The sequence below is a fragment of the Chinchilla lanigera genome, unplaced genomic scaffold (genome assembly GCF_000276665.1).
Source record: "Chinchilla lanigera isolate Chin_1 unplaced genomic scaffold, ChiLan1.0 scaffold00040, whole genome shotgun sequence".
In the NCBI taxonomy this organism is placed as follows: Eukaryota; Metazoa; Chordata; class Mammalia; order Rodentia; family Chinchillidae; genus Chinchilla; species Chinchilla lanigera.
In genome coordinates, this window is record NW_004955441.1 from 5,437,626 (window position 1) to 5,461,091 (window position 23,466).

Here is a 23,466-nt window from a genome sequence, read left to right on the forward strand (position 1 = left end):
TGAAGAAAATATCCTTATGTTCTTGTTTATTACTATAAAGGAGCAAGTTTATTTTAACATTTACTCTTTATTGTGTTGTATGAAGTACCTAGGTAATGCAAAATGTACTGTACTAAAATACCCACATTTTCAAAAGACATTACATGGTGTAGCTCACAGTCTCTGTGGAAGCATTGTGAGTAACCTGTGCCTTTTTGCTTTCCAATCCATTGTTGGTTGCTGTTGGAAATATAACAGATGATAAAGAAACGAAACAACAACAAAAAGCTAAGTATGAATACACTTTCCCAAACACACACATCCACAGCTTACAATGGAACCCCTACAGAAACAAGTCAAATGACATTTGATGTATTATCTATAAAATGTAGACTCTGCAATAAAAAGCCAAAGGCACATAAAAATATATTTTAACTTTAAAAATAACTTAGTTACAGTAATACCTTGTTTGTATCTTACCAACATGTAGCTGACAGTCAAAATTTTGCAATATAGATACGGTATAATATATAAGAGATATGTAAGAACTACATGAAAATCCCCAAAACCCATTGAAGTTGCTCAAATGTGAAAACACACAAAAGTTTTAACACTGGAGATCTCGTGATGGTGAGCCCCAAAAATTTAATATACAAAAAGAGTCTAGAAAAAAGGCTTAGGTGTTAAATACATTTTGACTTTCTCATGCTCAGAAAAATGTCAGAGTCCTGTCAAGTTCCTTAGCAGGACTCATCTAGCCCTTCCTGGCCGGTGCCAATCCTGGCCAGGCTGGATTTCTTACACTCCTGCAAACAAGAAAACGTGAGCTGAACATCAGCAGTGCCTGCTGAAAATAGGCTCTGACTCTCTTCCTCTTTTTGCAAGGACAGGATTTTTGTTGTTATTTTTTTCGAAATTATTTTTGCAAACAGTTAAAAAAATATTTTGTAGGAATAGGAATATTATTTTAGAAAATGCAACATATGATTGCAAAAAAACAGACAAGGAAGCTCTTCTCTTCAACTGCGGTTAGTTGACAGTTTTTTTTCCTTTTTGTACCTTTTGTCCCAAATGAGAAAGAGCATCCTGTTACTTATTTTTATCCATGACATTCAGCACCTCATCCAAAAGTGAGGGCCCAAGATCCAGCTGCAGGGAGAGGAGAGAGCCTGTAAGGTCAGAGAGGGACTCCTCCGATTTAGTCTTTCCCTTCACGAGCGCGCATGGGGCAGGCTGGTCAAACATGTCCTCAGCTGGCCAGTCGGCGTACTGTTCGGACAAGCTGGAAGCGTGGCTGTCCCTGCCCTGGCTGGACTGAGATGCTGAACCACTGGAGCCCCACGAGGTGTCGCCCTGGTGGATGGTCCCGTTTTCCAACAGGCTGCTTTTCTCCTGAGCTTTTTCCTCTATGACAGGCTCACAGCTGAGCCTGGGCAGCTTTGGCGGCCCAAAGGACTCCTGTTTGGAGCTAAACGTCACCGGTGACAATAAGGGCAACATGAGGGCTTGGGACCCTCCAATGGTCGGGAGGGAGATGGCATTTTTGAGCACTGGGGAGGGTGTTTCTGTGAACATGGAGTCTGAGGTGCTATTGGCTCGGAAGAACTCGTTATGCCCGGGGAACTGGCCCAAGCGAGTTTTCTCCTGGTTTCCGGGCAATAACTCATAGTTCCCTTGAAGGAAGGATATATCTCCAAAGACGTCGTGCTGGCCCTCTTTGCCGATGTGAATGGTGTGGCGAAAGTCCCCAAGGGGTGGGCTAATCATATCAGGAGACAAAATGTCCCTCAGTTTAAATTTCTTTCCTTTCTTGTTGTTAGCAGCTTTCAGATAGATTGGGGTCTTGGCTGGCATTTTGAAATTTTGGAATATCTTACTTTGCAAAAGAGAAAAAGGGCCACTTTCTTCACAGATGTTATATGCTTCTGAGAAATCTTTTTGGACAGGAACTGTCACATCATTTTTTCCAAGTAGCTTCAGAAGTGGCTCTGAAACGAGATGCGGTCTAAGAGACCTTGTGGAGCGTCCTGTACACCCGGTTACATCATTCACTTCCTTCCACAGCACGGAGAAACCTGGAGAAGAAACCAAAGTAGGTTATAATCTGCTGGTGTCAGGGTTTGCTCAGGCCCGCCTGTTCAGGAAAGCTTGTAAATCACGGCAGGGTCACGTCCCACCTGAATCCCAACTCTACCCTGTTTCCCTGCACTAAGCAAAATAAACTTTTATCTTAATAAGGATTTACTAATGTTTGTTTTAATTCAGGAGAAAACAGGAAAAAAAAGGGGGGCGAGCACTTAAAATCCCTAACCCTATGTATTTGGGACTCTTAAAAAACAGCCATGGAAACAATTTTCTGAACATGTCTAAGATTTCAGTCCTTTCCTTCTGTCATAGTTCAGATCCAGAATGTCCCACCCAAATCTCAGGTATTCAGAGTGGGGCTTCTGGAATGAGACTGGTTTATGGGGTGCTATACTCATCAGCAGATTAATCCACCCCTGAGTTCATAGCTGAATCTGCTGTTGGGAGAGAGGGCCCGGTGACTGGGGTGTGAACTAGAAGGGTGTTACTCCTGCCCGCAGCTACAGCTCCTCCCTTTCTCTGCTCCCTGGCTGCCTGAGTTGGTCAGCTTTCCTCTGCTATGCCATTTTCGCCTCGAAGGCAGCCAGACATGAACTGAATCCTCTGAAACCATGAGCCAAAATAAATTCCTGTAAGTTGCAGATGTCAGGTATCTTGTCCCACCGATTGGAAGCGCTGTCAGCATATGGCCACCTGAACTTGTTTTGAAATATATTTCCTCTTTTGTTACGTATACTAGCAAGACATTTGATATTTTGTTGAGTTCCGTGCATAATTAAAATATGTACAGTAAGCCCCCCACTTATGAACATCCAAGTCGGGAACTTTCACAGGTTTACTGTATAAGACTCACTTTGTCAGAATATGAACAAATCCAACTTATGAAGGTTCTCCCAGAATGGAACTCGTTTGTAAGCTGAGGACTTACCGTAATCCTATAAGGAAAGGGGATAAAAATACCATTTACTAAGTGATAATGACTATTATAGAAGCACCCAGCAAAATCCTAGAATGCATTCCCATAAAAAAGAAAACTGAGATTAGGAGTCAAGAAAAAGAATTCACCCTTCCTCAGTAACATATAGCTGGAAAACAAAAGACGTAGTCGGAATGAAGTTGTACAGGGTGGAGAGTACTAGGCAGCCAAGGGTTTCACAGTTTGGAGGTATTGTGAGATGGAAAGAAAAGAACAAAACTGCTTCATTTAAAAGAAAAAATACTCTAGTCATATAAAATAAGTTGGGCCTTCACTTGGGAATATTCTGAAACAGTGTAAGTAATACTTGTACCCTCTCCCTGGGGCAGGCATAACTCTAAGGTGCCTCCACAATCGGCCTTCTGCCTGTGTGGCTAGAACCTGTGACTTGTTGCTATCCAAAAGAGTATGGCAAAGACATGCCACTCACAGATTAGGCTACATTACAGAAGACCCCATCTGAGCCTATGACAGAGATCTGCCTTGCTGGCTTTAAAGAAGTAAGTTGCTGTCCCGTGAGAGGGCCCATGGAGACGAACTCTGCCCACGATGTTAGGCAGCCTGATGGTGGATCTCTCCTCAGTTGAGCCTTTCATGAGACACAGCCTTGGCCCACACCTTGATCAAAACCTAGAGAGAACCTGGATCCAAGCCCTATCCAGACTCCTAAACTACGGAGAGCATTAGATCATCAAAGGGTGTTGTAAGAGACTAAGTTTGTGGTGACTTGTTAAGAGCATAGAATACTAGCACATCCTTCCTTCACATACTATCTGATAGGATTAGAAGTGCAGGGCTAAGAAGGCCTCAGGGATATCAGGCCTCTATTTCACCCTTACCTCTCTGGAAAATAATCCTCCAACTCCTCCTTTGTACCAGCTGATACAGAGAAGCTAAAACCCTCCCCATCTTTGCCACAACCTTTCCAACAATTCTCCTCCCCGTTGCCACAAAGCCTGCCAACAAATACGCCAAAGTTGGGTTGGAAAGTTGCTGAAGAAAGCCACATGTGCTCTGTAGCAGCTGGAGGCTGTCTGCATCTGCCCCATATTTTTTTCCTTTCAGCAAGAGTTTTAAACTCATCTACCAGTGGCAGGTGACAAGAACTGTGTTCTAGCACCCCTGGCAAAGGTAACAAGTAACTCTGGAAAGCAGGCTGCACAGCGTGCATAGGCATGCTGCCCAGCAACCAGGCCTGCAAAGGCCCAGGATGACAGCTCTGGGGACAGGGAGGATATCCAGGGAGCAGGAGGAGCTTTGTTCCTGCTCAGAGTAGACTGACCATGGAGCTGCCATCCACACCCGCCTCTACCTAGAACAAGTGAGGGGACAGTGGTCCCCCCCCCCCCGGGACAGGGAGGAGGAGGGGAAGGAGACGGGTACCATTCTCTGAGGGTGCATGCAGGAAGGACTGGTCCTCAGGCTTCCTGGCCAGGCCCCTTCGGTCAGACCCTGCTGGCATGGGCATGAGCACTGCGGGCCTCCAGCCCGAGGTTTGCTCAGCCTGGAAAAAGCTGGGCTTAAGTCAGCGGGCTTAGGAAGCGGCCCAAAATAAGAAGAAAGGTAAGAAATGGGCCGATGAAGAGGACAGGAAGCTGGAGACAGGAAGATTCTGGAGGTTTTTTTTTTTTTTCTTTCTACAAATGTTTACATAGTACAGTATTTTACTGCCTGGGATATAGGTTTCTATAATTTTAGAAGTAATAAATTTGTACTGAAGTTTTACTCTGTATGAGTTCTAAGAGTTCCTCAATACACTGGAAATTTTAAAAAATGAAATGTTGGGTAAAAATGTCGATTTACAGTATTAGATGAGGTGGTTATCTGGCAGCTCTGACCCATCCCTGTATCTTACCTGTAGTTATCTGCCCTCCTCCAACTTGGGGCAGCCTCGCCTGACCCCAGCAGAAGCGAGCCACTGCCCCTGTCATCGTCCTATCCTACCCACTCCTTCCTCTCCTTCCTGAAGCCACAGGCTCCTGGCTGATCAGCCAGTAGATGTCTACGAAGCTCCTATCAGTCCTCCTCTTTCTCCTGCCTGGCTGACTGTTCTTTTCCCATCACCTCTGCCCTCAGTTATGCTGAAACTGATGGGGTAGTGCCTTCACTGGTTAGGAGCGGCCAGTCCTGGAAAGGATTGGTGCCTCTCCCCGCAGTCCTCAGCACCTTCGCACAGCAGTCAGTGTTTCTGCCGGGCTTCTCTATGCCCTGGGCGTGTTCCCACCTTTGACATGAATTCACTTACTCACTAGAACCTAGGAGGCTGCTGCTGCTGCTAACAAGTTAACATCACAATTTGATGAAGGAGACACTGCGGAGGCAGAGGCGTTGAGGAACCCTACCAGGGCAGTATGCTGCTGAGCACTAAGCCAGGAGGCTGAGCTCTGGAATCTAGTCTCAGGGTGCCATCTATTAAGTACACTTCCTGGGGATTCCGTGAGCTTCAGAGTGACGAAGGAATGCATTTCAAAGCCTACTAATGACACAAGCATGTGACACTGTGCTGGCTGATGAGGACGGGACCCGTCCTCAATGCACTGGCCAAAGCATGGACAAGCCCAGCCCCGGAGGAGGCAATCACAATGTCTAATAAAAACGTAAGTCTTACGTGCTCTGCCCCAGATGTCACTTACAGGGAGACAGTGTGCATGGGTATTCACACCACCCCAAGAGTTGGAAATGACCTAATTATGCACCTACAGAGGACTGGTTAAATAAATTAAAGCCCATCCATACAAATGAATATTATCACATCTAAAAAAGGATGACACTTTTAATATGGTGATACAGAAAGAGCCCAAAGATGTGCTTCTCCAAAGGAAAAAAAGAGAGGTGCAAAAGTGCATGAACGTATTTGTAGTGCCCCATATACCAAAATATTTCTGGAAACATACACAAAAAATGTGCAATGTTGACTGCCTTCAGGAAAAGTAGATGGAAGAGGGACAAAGGAAAAAGAAAAGCTTTTCATGGTATATCCTTTCATCCTCTTGGATTTTCAAGTCATGTGAACAAAGTGGCTATTTAGAAAAATAAAAAATGTATAGGGCCCTACGTACACTTTTTTTGGAGAGCCAATTTTATATATGGCACATAGTCCTGCAGAACCTGTGGAAGTTGAGCTATTGATCCTAACACCAACATTTCTACAGGAAAATGTGTTCAAAAGTAAAGTCTGCTGACAGCATGTGGCTGTACAAGACCACAAAGAGGGCTGAGCCACATCTCATCTGAGCTCGGCGAAGGGACAGGTAACTTCTTTCTGCTGTGATCAGTCTTTTGTCAAAGGGTGGCACTGACTCTTATTTTACAGAATGGAAAAGACCCTCCAAGAGAAGTGTTTTTAGTCCGAAGGAAAAGGAGAAAAGGCAGGAGGGTGAGAGAGCACAGGACGCTGGAGGAATGGAAAGACGGCACAGCACACGCGCTGAGGGGATACAGGTGGGCGGAGGTGCGCAGGCTAGGGACCTTGCATGCAGGGTAGCTAGTGACAGATTTTTACGGTGGAATGGTCCTAAATGCCCTGACAAGAGGTCCCACCCTCCCTTGTCATTTTAAGAAAAGAAGATGCGCCTAGGACACCGCTGGCGGCTGACACAAACGGCAACAGAGAGAAAACAATGGATCAGAGCTGGGGCTGGAGGATGTGCAGAATGAAGAGGGACCTCCTAGTAGGAGGCAGTGGGGAGAAAACAAAAGGCAGAGCGAAACTGGATGGCTCTTTGGGCCACTAGTGGGTTATTAGACCAGCATGGGGAAGGGAACTCTCCTCTGTGCTCCACGAGCCAGGGAAGACAACTCCAAGGTTTGTGTGTCAGTCAGGGGCCTATCACTGTATTAACTCCTGAGCACCCAGCTATTGACAGTGCTCGGCACTCTCACACGGCCACCCTCCCCGCTTTCCTGCAATCAAGGACTCCCCTTCTCAGCCTGCGTTTTATTCTCCTGCATCTCCAGTTTTCTTTAGTCACCATTCCTCCATTCCCACTACCTTCCTTGAATATTAAAAGACAGAGAGACTGAAAGAAAGACTTTTATGCATAGCCCTTTCTCAAAAAACCTCCTCTTGACCCTGAAATGTGAACTCTCCATGACTACTAATCCCTTTCTCCTAGTTTGTGGATCGCGGTTTGCTTCTCCTTTCCCTCTTAGATGACGTTTGACATAATACTCATCTGGGAAACTATATTCCTCTGAAAACAAACACTCCGGTTCCTGGGCACGTGGAGGGAAAAATCTGCCAACAAAAGGGGTCAGCTCCCAGACCAGCTGCTTGGTACCCACTCTCAAGGTGAGAACGTCTACCAGATGCGGGTCCTCTGGGCAGCTGCGGCTGGACATGCGCCCACATACAGGTACCGGGAGAAATACAAGGTGTCAGGACACAAAACAAAGGACCTCAGAGGAAGCTAAAGCTAAGCTTTTGGTAAGGAGAGCGGAGCGCAGCTGCCATGCCTGCACTATGCTAGACAGTTCTCATTACTTACTTATTACTTGTGACTGCCTTAAGCACCAGCGACGGTGCTAACAACAGAAATAACCACAGCAATAACAATGGTATTTAAAAGAAAAACTGAAGTGGTCTTTTGCTTCATCTCTTTATCATCCTCTTGGCAAATAAACACTGCTGAAAATACCGTAACAGAGCAACAGCCAGGAGGTAGGGAAAAGCAAGGGATTATTTTTTAAAAATTACGCTGAAAAATCAGTTCCTGAATTACTCAGAGTTGACTATATTGGCAATTCACAGGGGCTCTGAAAGAACAAAGAGGTTGGGGTTTGTTTTTTTTTTAATTCCATTTATTTTAAGAAAAGAATGTTTGGTTTGTCTATTAATTGTTTTAGATTAATTCTTGGTGGAGAGAAATGGTACAAAAAATGTCATGCATCCTGCAAAATAGGTTGCAATGTTAATTTAAAACACATATATATAAAAACGGGGTTGGCAGGGGCAGAGGTGGGCGTGCTACCTTCCCAAGGGACCTGTGGTCCTTTTCTTTCCCTGCTTGGAGGAAGTGAGCCTACTTCCCTTTTCTGGCTGGCTTGTCATATCCTTCCAGGCATTCCAACTCCTGATCACGTTTCCCTTTGCCTCAGCACAGTGTCTGTGTGCCCACCTTCCCAGCATCCATCCAGCGCACCACCCTCTGCGCCCCAAGTGAAAATATTAAGTTATTCTTCTTTCCTATCTAAGCCAACAGTCCTGAGAAGACTGATGACTTGGCCAAGCACCTTCCACCACTTCCCCACTGGCAACTGCCTTTGGCATAGTTCAGTCCCTGCCAACCAGGAGAAGGTAATAATTTCACTGGGCTCAGTCTCTAGAAAACCGTATTGGACTCTGGGTTCCAAACTTTCGAAGGGCTAAAAGCTACCCCGAGAGGAGGTGAGGGAGTCTTTAAGACCTGAAAGTAACAGCCAAAAGAAAACCACCAGTAAAGGGAAATTCACCTTCAGGGATCTGAAGAATTCATCTCATTGTGATGGAAGAGGGACTGACTTGTTCTGGGAGGCCCTAAGGCTACGAAGCAGACACTACAAGGAAACAGACTTTTGGCTCCTCCAAAGAGGAACCTAGATTTCCTGAAAGATGAATGGGTTGAAGGAGGTGGATGGGGCAGTAGCTTGGTGGGATGAGGACCTCAAGGAACTGGGGGAGGACAAGTTAGCAGGTGCTTCCAGAATGGGATGAGAAAGGATGAACCCTCCTACGCGGGGACACTGTCACTGCTAACTGCCTTAGGATCCCATGTCACATTTCCATATAAACACATCCACAGGTTTTCCCTTAAAAAAGGTTTTCTTCTCAAACACAAGTATAGTCTTACTAATTCAGAGTTGACCAGCCAACCCTTGGTATCAGAAACACTAAAATAGTAAAATAGTACTGCAAGGTGGGCGCTCACGCCAATCCTTTCACAAACCTCAGTTGGAGGGCTTCTTCAGATCAGACAAAGAATTGAAAAGCTCAAGGAGAAAAAAATTATGGTGGTAACATTTCAACACTGAACTTAAATGAAGATCGAAGACAGTAATCAATGTAACCAGAGAACACCCAGTCAACAGCATACTAAAGGGCATACTTTTCATATTTCTAGTGTGTTCCTCTCCACCCATTTGAGAAGATAAAATGCCTTTTCTATTTTTAGATTCTTATCCTCTCCCCAAAGCATCCAAACTGAAAACAGAACTATATGCTGCAAGACTGTGAAACTCCATTAGCTGAGCTCGTGGCTGCTGAGGTCTCTCACATAAATCTTCGCCAGACTGAGCAGCCTACATTTTATGGACCTACTCAGAAAGTCTGATACATCGTACCTTCAATTATTTATAAACGGACTTCTCGTTTATGATTCAGCTACAGCTTGTATTTACTTTCCTTTTATAACCCTGGTTATATAGGGACCCACAAATACCACATGGGAGACTCGTTACTAATTTGCCTACACTCCTCTTATTTATAGGACCTGATTGCATTATTTGAAAGATCTTTTAGAAACAAAATTGGATGACAGAATGTCTACATCATAAAGTACCGTCACTTTTGTAGAGAGGCCATTTGGGCCTTTCTCTTATAAAAACGAGTTACTGAAAAGGACGCATGGACATTGGTCCCTAGCACATATAACAAGGCAGACAGCAGGTTCTTTCATGCCTGGTTCATTCTGTAGGACTGGTTTTATATGGGACTCTGACTCAGGGTTGGTTAAAAGCACCCAGGCAGGTGCTCTGGTTTGTTGGAAGGAAATCTGGTAAGGTCCGGATTGTGAACTGCTCACATGCTTGTGTAACTAATGGATCTGAATTGATCAGCAATGTTACAAGGCCTGTATCAATACAGGAAGAGATGCTGACCTTGACGTCTTCAGCAATATTCAGCCAAGGCATTCATTCTAAACCCTGCTCAAAATCAAGGAACTTGTGAAGCTGCTTAAATTGCTCACAAACAAACAAAAAACCTCTCTACTATTTAGGTCACCAATTATTCTATGTAAAACTCCCAGTTGATAGTAACATCAACTGACCAAAAATAACAAGCAGACAGGTCCCTAGAAATTTGGAGTATGACTCCTGGGACCCATGAAACCGTAGAGAATCAAGTCTTTGGTCCACTGCTTTTATGAGGCATCTTCCAATTTAGGCCCTCTGAAAACTCTATTTCCCCAGTAAAATGAAGCAGCAGACATGGGATTTCCACGCTATGATTCTACCCTAACAGAGCCTTCCACAGTCACCCATGCCCCCTGGATGGGCTGAAACCAGGCTTCCCTGCATCACACCAACATGGGATATACTTGTAACCTGGCAGTGGACATTCCATTCTCAACCACTTGCACAGCCGACTCCCCTGTGCTGTGTACCTATCTATACCCACACATGTGCTAAATGAATTTATGAATACACTCTCTAAGCTAGCCTGAAAGCGCTTCTGTGAGGATGGCTTTATTTATCTTTTTGCCTCCCACAACACTTAGTATACTGCGAACTTCAAATCTGAAAATATTAAATCCATAAACCCATAAGGTGTTAGCATTGTTCCCAAAAGACAGCTTGACCTGCTACCCGGGACAAGCCCCCAGTGCAGCTCCACAGAGGCTCTCTAGAAAGTGGCAAGTTTAAAACTCCTAATTCCATAAAGAATTTACACAGTACACAGTAAAGAGTCACAACTGCCACTAGAGTGCTTTTTCTTGGCCAGGCAGGTATTATCTCATGTAATACCTGGGACGTATTTCTTAGGAAACAGTTTCAAATGAATGCCATGTCTCAGCACAGTCAGTCAAAATGTGGAAGAGCTAGAATTTCCGACACAGCTGTATTCTTACGCACTGCTGGTCTGATAACCTGAGCTTCCAGCCAAGACGGTCCATCCTGAAGTTCAACAGCACCGAGAGAAAATGATGCACTGAGATCTCAACAGCAGTGAGAGGCAGAGATGCTAACCTGACATTGTCAGAAACCAGAAAGAGTGAGAATGTCCCAGATACTCCTCCAGCTCTAACTTATGAGTACTTCTGCTGCTGTCAGAAAGAATCTCAAAAGGAATTTGACTTGGTGGCAAAGGTGAAAGATTAAAATTTTAAAGCAATAAAAGAGCCTCAAAGGAAAAAAAAAATCCTGAGCCTCAAAGAAAAAAAAATCCTGTTCTTAGAAAATACTGTCAAACGCTCTCAACTCTCTTCCCAGAGGAAGCATATGGATGTGACAGTATACAACTGCACAGCTTTCACAGGGACAATAGCTTCCTTCCCTTGCTATTCACACTTCACGTTCCTCCTGACTCTCTGAAACTAAGAACTCTGTGTTACTTACGTGCAACATCCTCCCCTTCTCTTACCCTCAGTCACTACTCATAACATCCTCCCAGACCTGCTCTCAGAGTCACTTCCTTCCTGGAGGAAGTCTTCCCTAACTTACCTCACGTAATCCAGCCTCACTGTTGCCTTACTTGGGAGTCTTTCTTAGGGCTTGTGTACAGCTTATATTATGTGACTTGTTATTTTCCTGTGTCCTTATGGTTTTGTGTATGTCTAATATCTCTAGGGAGAAGGTAAGCTCAAAAAGAGTAAGGTAAGCAAAGGTGTTAAAAATGAGAGCAACTACTGAAAAAAAGTATTTTATGCCAGTTCACTTAGCCTGCCTTGGGACTATGATCAAAGAAAACTCAAATTTTATTTTAAAAAACCTTTTAGTTTTTCCTTGGCCCATCTCTTACATCAAGGGTCTATAAACTACTACAGGTAAGCCACATCCAAATGCTTGTAAATAAAGTTTTATTGGCACACAACATGAACACACTTGTATTTATATATTTCTACAGCTTAGTTGTTTTCAAAGGAAATGATTTTGCCCCTTTCTCAGGTGACATGTGGCAATGTGTGAAGACATTTTTAATTCTCATGACTGGGGTTGGGGGTGGGGTATTATTACTAGTGGCATCTGGTGTACAGAGAGAGGTCAGGAATCCTGCTAATCATCAGTGAACAGGAGAGTCCCCAAAACAAAGAATGATTTGGCCTCAGATCTCAGTAGTGTTGAGGTTGAGAAACCCCAGTGTAGCTGCTTTTTCCCTAAAAGGTCAGCACAGTCAGGACAGAGACCATATGTGGCCCTCAAAGCCTTAACTGACCCTTTACAGATAAAGGTATGACCCTTTACATGTGGGCATTTCTACGAGGTCCAATGGCTACTGTCCCTCTCCCACCCCTCCACAATGCCTTGCACCACATCTCTGTGTATGGATTCAATACCCACTTCGAACCACAACTTCCAAGTTCAGCCTCATGTGCCTACTTAAGTCTAGACCAGTGCTCCTCAAAAGAAGGCCCATGGACCAGGCCCAGTCCATGGCAAGAAAGTGAAAGTAGACTCTTAGAAACTTTTTTGATAATGCTATAAGAACCAAATATGTGATCTGTACTTTTTTTTTTTTTTTTTTTTTTAACTGAATATGCTATTGATAAATTCTGGAGTTGTAGATCATTGAACTTATACTGGAGCTATGTGTGGGCTAAGCTGCAGATTTCACTGTATTCTTTACTGTACGATGGATTGGAAATCAAGCCAGGCGTGGTGGCACATGCCTGTAATCCCAGCACTCAGGAGGCTGAGGCAGGAGGATCATTGCAAGTTCAAGACCAGCCTGGGCTACAAAGGGAGCTCAAGGCCACCCTGAACGGCACAGGGAGACCCTGTCTCAAAAAGACAGAAAAAAAAAAACAAACAAGAAAACCACAAAGGATTGGAAATCAAATAAACCAAAATGGAAAAAAAAAAAAAAGAAGAAGAAAAAAACAGTGCCCCTTCTCAGATAGTTTGAGGAGCATCAGACATGTCTCCTGTATTTCACAGACTTTCCTGTTTTGCTTCTCTCAGATATTGCAGCTTTCTTGCCTACCTGCCCTAGGGATACGCCTCGTGGTAAATGGCTGAAGTTATCCAAATCCAAATCCTAACACAGTTGTCTTCCCAGCTCCTCCTCCTGCCTCATTCTCCCAGTCACCTCCTTCCTTGATGTCTCCTCAGTCTAGACTCTGGTGTCCCCTTGCCCACTCCACCAGGACATTTGTCTCCCCACCTCTCCGTGCCTCCCCTCCCCTCCACCTTTGCTTGCAAGCTACACCAGAGTGAGTGATCGAGAATGTAGTGTAACCCTGCCACTCTCAGCTTAAAACCCTTTGAGGGCTGGGGATAAGGGAGTGTGTGACTGCACTGGCAACCTGGGGGCTGCCCTTTCCGCAGCTAGGCCTCCCATCAGTTCCCAAGGCCTCTGGAGCTCCCCGGCATGTTGTGTACACCTCACCCCTACCACCAGTCACACTGTCCTGTAGCTCCTGCTTACTTGGACATCTTCCTCACCAGGCCACTGTCTGGGAGTGAGAACTAGTGTATTCATGGTAGGGGCTAAATAAACATCTGTGGAATGAAGGAGCAAATAAGAAAGCTTAGAAGAGGCTGCTGGGACTCCCTCATCAACCCTGCCTGCCCTGCTAAAAATGCAATATGAGTTTTTCTGTAATTCTTACTAGGGAAAAAAGTCATTTAACGAAGAACTGTGGCCTCTTTTCTTATGGCAAAGGCTTTCTTTTATTTCTCTGTCTGCAAGACATTTTAACCTTCCCATATCCATTAGGGTAATAATTTAACAGCGTATCAGTGCAAAGCAGAGTAATTCTACAAGATGTTGGAGAACGCTGGAGGTAGGGGATATTTGCGGACATGCTGTTTAAAGCAAAACGACTTCTACCCATGAGTACAACATGCAAATACTGTCTTGGAGAGTGAAGACTCCAGGAAAATTTGATAACATAGTCCCCTGCATAATTCAGATCCCCTGACTGTATTCAAGTCACATCCAAAGGATGAGGTTATGTAGGAACAATGATCCCACCATGAATTAGTAGGGAGCTTGGCTTATATGCCCTAAAATGGATTAGGAAATCTCAAGAAATTAAAATGGACACTGTACGAAAGAAGTCCAAGGTGAGGCAATAACCACAGAACTTATTACTTTATGTTGAATCTAGATTTCCAGGGTTTGATGAGCAAATATCATCCTAAGGTCATTCAAATACTACCTTCTTCACATCATCGAACCATTTGCCAGAACCTTTGAAAACCCTGAGTGGTTTAAACATACACACACAGGCAAGTGGCTTGATTTTCAAGAAAGAAGAGAGAAGCAGGTACTGATAAGAAATTCACCCTGCACCTCACTTAGTTTACCTCTTTTATGAGAGTTGCTAGATGGTGGATTACACATCAAAAGCTGATTTTAGCAAAGCACAGGAAGAATCTTATTGATAGGCTAAGTGACTTGAAAGACACAGCAGGTGTACTTATGCATGTACAGCATGGGAGCACAGGGAGCTTTGTGCTAGTGACAAACTTGGGCCCAGAACTTAAGTAGGGAAAGGATAAAGCCCACAGGAATAAACTACTCAACTGAGAAGTCTTGCATCCAAGTTCATTTATATAGTCACATAAGTGCAGAATGAAGCAGGATGTGGCTGGCAGTTATAAAAACAAACCTGGGCATTTCAGTTTACCACAGGTTACTGTGAGCTTGGTGTGAGGTGGCAGCTGAGAAGGCTACAGCCACTGGGCTTCTCTGCCCAGAGCACACCAGGGCAAGTCCTGCCCACATCCTGCTTTGCTGGAATCTATCTGGGGATCCTTCGTACGGGAGGGTCTGGAAGCTGGTGCCCACCAGAGAATAGCAGCTAGTGGCCAAGATGAAGCCACAGCAGATGGAAATGATGCTGTAGGAGAGAACGAAAACAGAAGAACATATTGTTACCCTCTTTAAATACATGATAAGCTGTCAGGTGACAGCTTTAGGTTTGCATTTGTAGGGTCCCAAGGAGAGAACTGGGTGTCCAGTTAAGATGCACAAGGAGTGCCGAGTACAGTGGTGCACACCTATAATCCAGCACCGTGGGACTGGAAGCAGGAGGATCTCAAGGATGGGCCCATCCTGGGCAATTTACAGACTTAATGGGCCCTTTCCTCAAATAAAGAATAAAAGGGCTGGGGATGTTGCTTAGCATGAAGCCATGGGTTCAATCCCCATTACCACAGGCAGAAAGAAACAAAGAAAGAAGGAAGGAAGAAAGAAAGGCAGGAAGGAAGAAAGGAAAGAAGGGAGGAAGGGAGGGAGGGAGGAAGAGGGAGAAAAGGGAGGGAAGGGAGGGAGGGAGAAAAGGGAGGGAAGGGAGGGAGGGGGGGACAAAGGAAGGACAGAAAAAGATACACAAGGAGGCCAGGCGGGGCTTGATGAGAAGGAAGTGTAAAACAGCTCGAGTCAGCAGCTCAAGAGTGGGTGCAAAACCATCCTAGCAAGTTTTGCAGTGAGGCCAAGAGGGCAGTGGGGGTCCAGGGGTGAGGAGCAGAAGCAAAGAGCAGCGGAGCATTCCAGCTATGGGAGAAGGGGGAACACAGACATCCATCCCCCTCTTCCATGCTCTGCTTTAAAGGAACAGCCCCTGATACGCCCATGCCAGCTATCTGTGCAGGGGTGATAAGTATATATTCACTTGTGCTTAAGACCTACTCATGTCTAATATTAGAGACAGTATTTTAGGACAGTGGTTCTTTGCCCAGTGCTCAGTGTCTTTTGGATACAGCCCTCAGGGCTCAAGCTCAGCACTTCTGAAGAGTGGTAAAGTTACAGAAAACTCAGGTAGAGCGCACCTCTCCTTTAACCAAAGAAATTATGTTATTATCTGCTAATATAATTGGCTAAATATTTTCTTTTCCTTGCCTTAAAAAAAGGTTTAAAAGAAAAACTAGGTTCAACGGCGAAGATCCATGTTCCACATCACTGAAACTGTTGGGGGGTTGGTTTTATCACGTCAAAGTGTGTGTGGGTGGGGTAAGGTCTTTTCCAGCTGTGAAATGTTAGGATTCTGTTTCTAGATATTTGCAGAAACAGCTTCTAGGGAATTTCAAGAAAAAATGTAAACTATTTAATGAAAGTAAGAGTATCCCAAGTGTCAAAATAATTTTTACTAGCATTTATAACCTTCATCACGCTTTCTCATCCTTCCTGATAGCAAATTAAGGGTAAAACTAGTGCCAGGGACTTCCTTTAGGAGCCTCAGTTTTCTCATCTATAAAGTGGGAAGAATAATAGGCGTCCACTCAGGAGCAGACAACGAAGTGCTTGGCAATGGCCTGGCATGGAAAGAGCCCAAATCAAAGGGAGCGGCAGACATTATTAGTCATGACTCCAAAAGAGCAGAACTGTGCAAGTCATAAAACGGGCTGGAGGCTCACTGTGGGTGTATCTTCCAACCTTATTTCTTTAAGACTGTAGGATGTGGCCACCTAAGGGATAGTTTTAAATATAACATGAAAAGCTCTCAGGGTCCTGGTTCTAACAGTCTAATTCCCTATCTGACAAAAAAACTGCAATGTGAAAGAGTTCTCCATTAGACTTGACAAGCAGCCATCCCTGCGGTCCCACCCTGGCAGGGGAATCACCACCTTTCCCCAGGTGAGCCCATAGTTTAAAGGGCCCCTTCGGGAGGAATCTAGAACACAGCCCACCAGCACTGATGTACACTAAACTCAGCTTACAGGTAGAGCTCAATACCATATTGGAAGACATTTCATTCTCAAATCAGCTGAGTGCAAGAAAATCATTTCCAGTTTGGTGGTAGGATGTGCATTTAGGGAGCCACAAGACTCCCACTGGTTCTCCCAGCGAGATGGGGCTTCCGCACGCCTTCACCTAGTCCGGAGCAGGTCACTCACACATTTATTCAACAACAAAGACCCACTGAGGGCCTATGGATTCCCAGCCACTACTCTAGGAATGAGTATATAGTAATGACACACAGCGTGGAGGGACAAATGAGCAGTAGTCACACCCCTCTGCAGATGGCTCACACGCTGAGGCTGGCAAGCGGTTTAAGCCAGTACTAGGAAATGCAACAATCCCTTTATACTCAAAGTGCACACCTGGGTACCACATCACACCCAGGGCACAGGGAGTGTTGGCGGGCACTGCAACTGCTCAGCTGTGAAGACTGTGAGGAAGTTCTGATGCAGGCTTCACTGACTTCCACAGCACCCGTGCATGGCCATTACCACCAGAACCAGAAGTCTGGGAGTGCCCCGCCCTGAATGTGAATGTTCTGTAGCCTAGGAAGAAATAATTTTACCACAACAAGATGATCTAGATAAGTGATAATGACTTCTGACTTGACAACTAGGAGAAGCTGATGCTATAGGAAGAATCCGATAATGTGGCCAAGACTAGATTTTTATATTAAGTCCAACTGTAAGAAGAAGAATGCTAAGATAAAGTGGGTCAGTCCCTGTCCTCTAGATAGTTTAATTAGGCAGCCACATGAGTCAATAAAAGATCACTGTAAATGTAATAAGTGCCATGACAATAAAAGGCATAAGATATATGGAAATCCCTCAGAAAAGAACAACAGAATTAGAATAACAGGAGCTTGGAGAATACTGAGCTGCCCTCCTCTTCTACTTATTCTAAGAGAAGGAGAGAGATTTGCCTTGTGACCAGCTGGTCACCCAAAAGCATAGAGCCTCATCTCCTGCTGGGGTAAAATCAATGTTTTAAGTCTGCACTGACCCTAGGCCAAAAAGTTTTTAAAAATAAATAAATAAAAAGCGTTAAGAAGTCAAACACATTCCAAAATGGCAAAACCACATTTCACCAAAAATGCCTTTGCTTATTTTTAAAAATGTGTGTAGCCTAAATGATTACGGTGTATTTGAACAGAACAGGTCTTTCTCAACTAAACACATGACAGTGATCTATCGTTGACATGATGTGTCTACAAATATGACCTTCAAGTTGTCACCAGAACATGACAGATTCCCAGTGCTCAAGCTGTCTAAATAGAGGCCTGCCTTTGAAGTTCCCTGCTTTCCAGCCCGGTCCGACTGCTCCGTCACAGACACTGGTCTGGCTTCCAAGCTACAGTTTCATGTTATTATTAGTATGATCACTAAACTAATAGGTACCATGGAGCCCGGCTCATTGGATTTATACCATTTGGTAAGAGCTAAGACTACAGTTTATGTATTCTAATCTCTAGTCTTTCACATCTTTTGATTTTGCCCAGTTAATTATGTTAATTTTATCAAAATTAACATTGTCATAATGCTGACATGTGCCACTGTGTGTTCTTCCAGCTCTATTCCTGCACAGCCTCTGGTTCTCTCACCAGTTCAGAGGGTCCTGCCGCTTTCCAGGGCACACTACAGTATGTGGCTTCTGTCTGTGCTCAGTATTTCTCAGTGTGCTTTCTGCCAGACCAGTCCTGCAGCTGCTCTGTGGGAAAAATGATCTGAGAAACACTGGACAATAAGCCTCTGTAGACATTCACTGGGCACGTGGCATAGTCAACTGCTCTACAAAATCCTACAGAAAGGGACTGTCATCAAACTGGTTTTGCACACAACCCTTTTCCACTGCACTTCAAGTCTCCACGTACACTTTAAAAGGCTGCCTATTACCTGACTGCAGGTATGTGACTACTGGCACACAGTTTATCAAAGAGCTAAAGACTAGAAGACTAATCCCAACCTTCTCAAACAAGCAAATAACTTCCCAATCACTAAAAATCCCTTTTTAATTTTAAATTTGAGATTCTAGAATCTATTAATTCATGATTTAGGCAAGCTCCAAGAACCCAGTAGACATTTGTTTGGAACTCTTCAGCTTTCAATTTGTTTAGCTACTTAGAAACAGTAATCTTTTTAATACCAGTGTCATGCTTTGAATTATAAAACTGTACAGTTAAATTTTTAAAACTACTTTCCCACCAGAGGTCCCGTCAAATTCTATTATCATGTGACTCTGGTGAAACTTGGCATTGAAGCATATCAAGGCCAAAGAAGGAATTTCTTAAAGGAAAGACACTTACCTGACTATTGCTGTGGAACTATTTGGCTATTTACTTATGGTTCGTGGGATGTTGTTTTGTTTTGTAGGTGTAAGGAGAAGGGTATGAAAAGAGATGCTTCCAAACAGAGTTGGACAGCTCCAGGGCTATTACCCTTGGTTTTGAGGCAACCTGAGTTATTTGTCCCTTCCAGCAGTCTGAGCAGACCCTGGCAGACGCTCTGTTAATCACAAACCCAGAGCAACAAAGACAGGGGAGGTCTGGCAGGTTGCTCCGCGTGGACACTAGGTTCTCAAGGCCTCCTTGCTCTTTATTTTGTAAGAAGCTTAACTGGCAGCACCCAGGGCATATGCAGCACTGGCACTGCCCCCCTCTGCAAGGACTGAGTCCAGAGCCTATCTGCCCAGTCTGCTTTTCCCCTAGCTCTGCAATATTACTACCAAACATGCATTAAGCATCCAGAGTGCCAGAGACTGAGGGCCAGGCCTTGAGAATGTGGTGACTGAACACCAGAGTCCGACTCTGAAGCAATGGTACAGCCCACACAGGAGCCCTACTTCATCACTGGCTGCGGTATGGTTTATTGCCCATTCCAGAGTCCCATGTTTTCACCCAGTAAATTCATTTACGGTGTAAACTAAACTACTTACACCATGTTAACAGTAGCCATTTCACGCTGGGTCCGCTGTAGAACACTGTTGTGGAATATGTGGGACTGAACCATCATTAATAATAAAATAATTCACACTGCATTCCCTAAGGATGGCAATTACTGTCATCTTCCTTTGGGTGGTAATACTGTGAGATGTAGAGTAATACAAAATGAGTTCCTCGCCAGAGGCCAGAAACTGGAACAATAATCAGGTTTAACAGCTTCTCTGCCTCTCCTCCCTGCTTGTAGGGATGCAATTCTCAGTACAACTCAAGTAGACCTAGTTCAAACCCAAACTTTGCCACTCATTTGTCTGTGTGATGCTGGCCAAGTTACTGAACTGATCTGAGCCTGCTTTCTCATCTGGAAAAGAAGCACGTACTACCACTTCCTCAAAGAATGGTTATGAATGTAAAACCCAGTATGAGGGTTAAGTACCTCGTAAAACAACGTGAGCAACAAAAAAGATCAACCTTTTATTGTGCCAGGCACTATTCTGAGTGCATTCTATAGTTTAACTCCCTTAACCTGCATGGGCTAGCGTCATCATTTCTACAAATGTTAAACTGAGACACACAGGTGAGGCGACCTTCGTGAAGACACACGAGTACTAAGCGCCAGAACCAGCCTATGTGCCCAAGGAGTCTGGCCCAGAGGCATAGTAACTTCAGGGTTCTTTCTGATCCTCTTAACACAAAGAGCTGACGACTTCGGCGTGGAATCAGCCACGCATGCACACACAGTGTTGTTCAACTGCATAAACACGTTTAGGCATGCTTTTTACCGTCTGACTTTGGTCAAGTTATGTAACTGGTCTGTCCTCTGTCTCTACGCCTGTAAAACATGCCTATTAACAATAGATCCTCTTTCATAGAATGATTATTAGAAATAAACAAGTTAAACAAGATAAAGGGCTGAGAAGAGTGCTTGGCACTTAGGATGAGCTTCTTGAAGGATGTACGGGCTGGTGATGTAGCTCACTGGTAATGCTTTACTGACATGTGCCAGGCCCTGGGTTCAAATCCTTATTTAAAAAAAAAAATATCACAAGTAATAAACAACATGTTGTATTAGAATTCTGTTTTTGGAGAGGGTACCAGGAATCAAACTCAGGACCTCACGCTTGGCAGGGAAGCACTGTGTCACTGAGCTATGTCTCCAGCCCTAGAAGAATTCTTGGGCTCCAGTGCTTGGTGGATATTTTGTGGCTGACTGGACTTACTAGTTTTGAATGGATAACCGTTTGCTCTCTGGCAAACATACTGCATTTAAAAATAGGTTTTAATTTCTCATTCAATTAATGAAAAGAAACACAGATCTACAGGATTCTGGTTAGAAAGAAATCAGGCCAGGCTTATATGAAATCAGACTGAAAGCAAGATCCTACATAATAGAGAAGAAAGAAATCAGAGCAGTCTTCCTGGAGGCTTTTTAGGTTGTGAACTGTAATCCACCCACTGGATAAATGCTACGGCTAATGGGCAAAGAGCTTGTGAAAGTTTTATGGCTTGGTAACAATCTTCGGTTATATAGGTTAAAGTGACTTTATACCCAATACTGTTGAAAGCCAGGAATTTTATAAGTGAAAAAGGGCAGCTTTTGTGAACATGTTGGACATAAAACAAAACACCACATTAAAGGAAAAGCTGGAGAGCAGACAGGGCAAACTAGCTCAAGGGAGCCCTTCTGCAATCATTGTTATGGCTTTGTATTTATGCATCTTGCACCACATTTAAATTTGCAATAAAAAGCAAAAAAAAAAAAAAAAAAGTCCAACACTTATTACTCTAGCTGCCTTTATACGTCCCACTGAGATATAAAGCAGAATTTCAGTGCGCAGATGAAGCAAAGGAGGAGCTCATCTTGCTTCATGTCTGTAGGGGCTGCCACAGCCTTAGCACCATGTTCCAATCATGGAATTCATAATGTAAATCTCTAGCAGATGACACCACTGGAAAACAGAAACTGCCATGGATCCAGAAACATTTCCAAATTTCTCCTCTAAACTTCTTATCTGTGAGCCTGGGGCATTGGTAGTTCTGTTTTATGCAATGAGTGAGGCCTGCGGAAAAAATTACGCTCTTTAGAAGACTCGAGGACTGTCTACCATTTCTTGAATACAGAAATGACCTTTATCATTTATTTCACATGTGACAGTGCGAAACACTTCACAACTGGCCACTTGGAGTTCTTTATTCTGTAAAGGGCCTGTGTCACACACATACCTACATAGCTCATTCTTAATCACCAATAAAAGCCCACATAAATCACAGAGGGCTTCCCAAAGAAGCTTTCTAGAACTGTCCAGAGGAGAGGAAGCATTACCTAGTAGTTAGATAAAAGGTCTTTTATAAGTTAGACCATTACAGAAGTCTTTTAAATCAACCTGAGAAAAAAATAAATGAAAATATAAATCAACTTAGGTATACCCCGGGGGCACCCTTCCTGCTTCCCGGTGTGCCCGTTTTTTTCTCCCTGTGATGCTAAGGGGACATGCCAGGCTGCCTGTGCTATTTAAGCAGGGACATCTGCTGCCATCTTAATTTTTGTTCTTTTTTTTTTCTTTTTTTTTTTTTTCTTTTTGAGACAGGGTCTCACTATGCGGTTCAGGCTGGCCTTGAGCTCACTTTGTAGCCCAGGCTGGTCTCGAACTTGCAATGATCCTCCTGTCTCAGCCTCCCGAGTGCTGGGATTACAAGCGTGTGCCACCACGCCCCGCACTTAATTTTGTTATCTATAGGCGGCATCCCTAAGAAACTCTAGGATGTTGTAGAGACCTTGAGCTGGGGGATGGGGAAGGAATCTTTGTCTCCCTAACACATTTGTCAGTTGCCTCCTCAGAGCCCCCTACGCGCAGCACACTTGAGCAGCCTCCCCCACCCCTACTCCCCGCAACACACCAGGGCTGGAAAGATTCATGCTGCAATACTCTCCTGACATTCCTCTTCCCGCCCTCGTTTTAATTCACTCACTTTTTTTTTTTTTTTTTTTTTTTAAGCAAAATGTAATTACTTGACTGTCAGCCTGGGCTGCACTCTGGGGCTTTTACTCCTTTCAACACAGCTGTGCTCCCAGCTTTGATGCTTCTGTCCACGCAGCTTGTCCCTGCCACAGCCCAGCTTTCCGTAATGTAACATTCAAGTGCGTATTTATTTTTAAACTGACCTCCTCTAGACTGTACAGTATAAAGGAGGTCCTGCCAAAAAAATATGCTATTCTATTTATAAGATGAAACACATGCCTCCCAAAGGCGAGAGGGGGGATGGAGCATAATAATTCATAAAAAATGACTGGCCAGATCCGTTCGTCCTCACATGTCTGATACTTGTGGGTGTCAAGGCACTTAGTTTCAGGGAGAAAGGCGTGGTGGTGTAAACGCTTCAGCTGTTCAGAAACCACAATCAAGAAAAAATTTTTTTCAACCGCCAGATCCGCAGGTTGGAGACCCAGCTACAACGCCCCCCTCAACGCGGGAGCGAGACCGCAAAGGGGCACTGCCGCAGATCTGCACCGTGCGCCCAGACGTGGCCCTGGTGCAAGTCCACAAGACAAGGGGCGCGGTGGCCGAGGGCCGGTCCTCAGGCGGAAAAACGCGCTACCCGGAACGGCTGTGTCAACCGCGGGCAGGGTGCACGCGGCCGCGCCGCCCCACCCTGGAAAGTCGCGGCACACACGGCGTGGCTCAGCCCGACCCCTCCGCCCGCGTTACCCCCGGCGGGTCCTCTGGACCCCAGCTGAGCAGGCGGTGCCCTCGGCGCCCCCCGCCCCGCCGGTTCCCGAGCCGCACGCGAGCGAGCGCGGCCCCGGCAGACACTCACAGGTGGAGACGCAGGAGCCCTGGGCCGGCCGACTCCCTCGCCGCCGCCGAGAATCACCGCTGCCCGGGCCGG

The 23,466-nt window shown here is 44.8% G+C and overlaps 1 protein-coding gene across 1 annotated transcript; it reads right to left on the reverse strand.

Annotated features, from left to right (window-relative positions):
- On the reverse strand, window positions 1–23,460 carry Cdc42ep3 (CDC42 effector protein (Rho GTPase binding) 3). The gene is made up of 2 exons (XM_005390875.2): window positions 23,395–23,460; window positions 1–2,054 (listed from the first exon to the last, which is right to left on the reverse strand). The coding sequence occupies exon 2, from the start codon at window positions 1,831–1,833 to the stop codon at window positions 1,069–1,071; it is 765 nt and encodes a 254-aa protein (XP_005390932.1). The 5' UTR covers window positions 1,834–2,054; window positions 23,395–23,460; the 3' UTR covers window positions 1–1,068.
- Window positions 23,461–23,466: the final 6 nt, after the last annotated feature.

Bases quoted from the DNA above. Each gene is read 5' to 3' on its own strand.
- Cdc42ep3 (XM_005390875.2), bottom strand. From the start codon at position 1,833: ATGCCAGCCAAGACCCCAATCTATCTGAAAGCTGCTAACAACAAGAAA.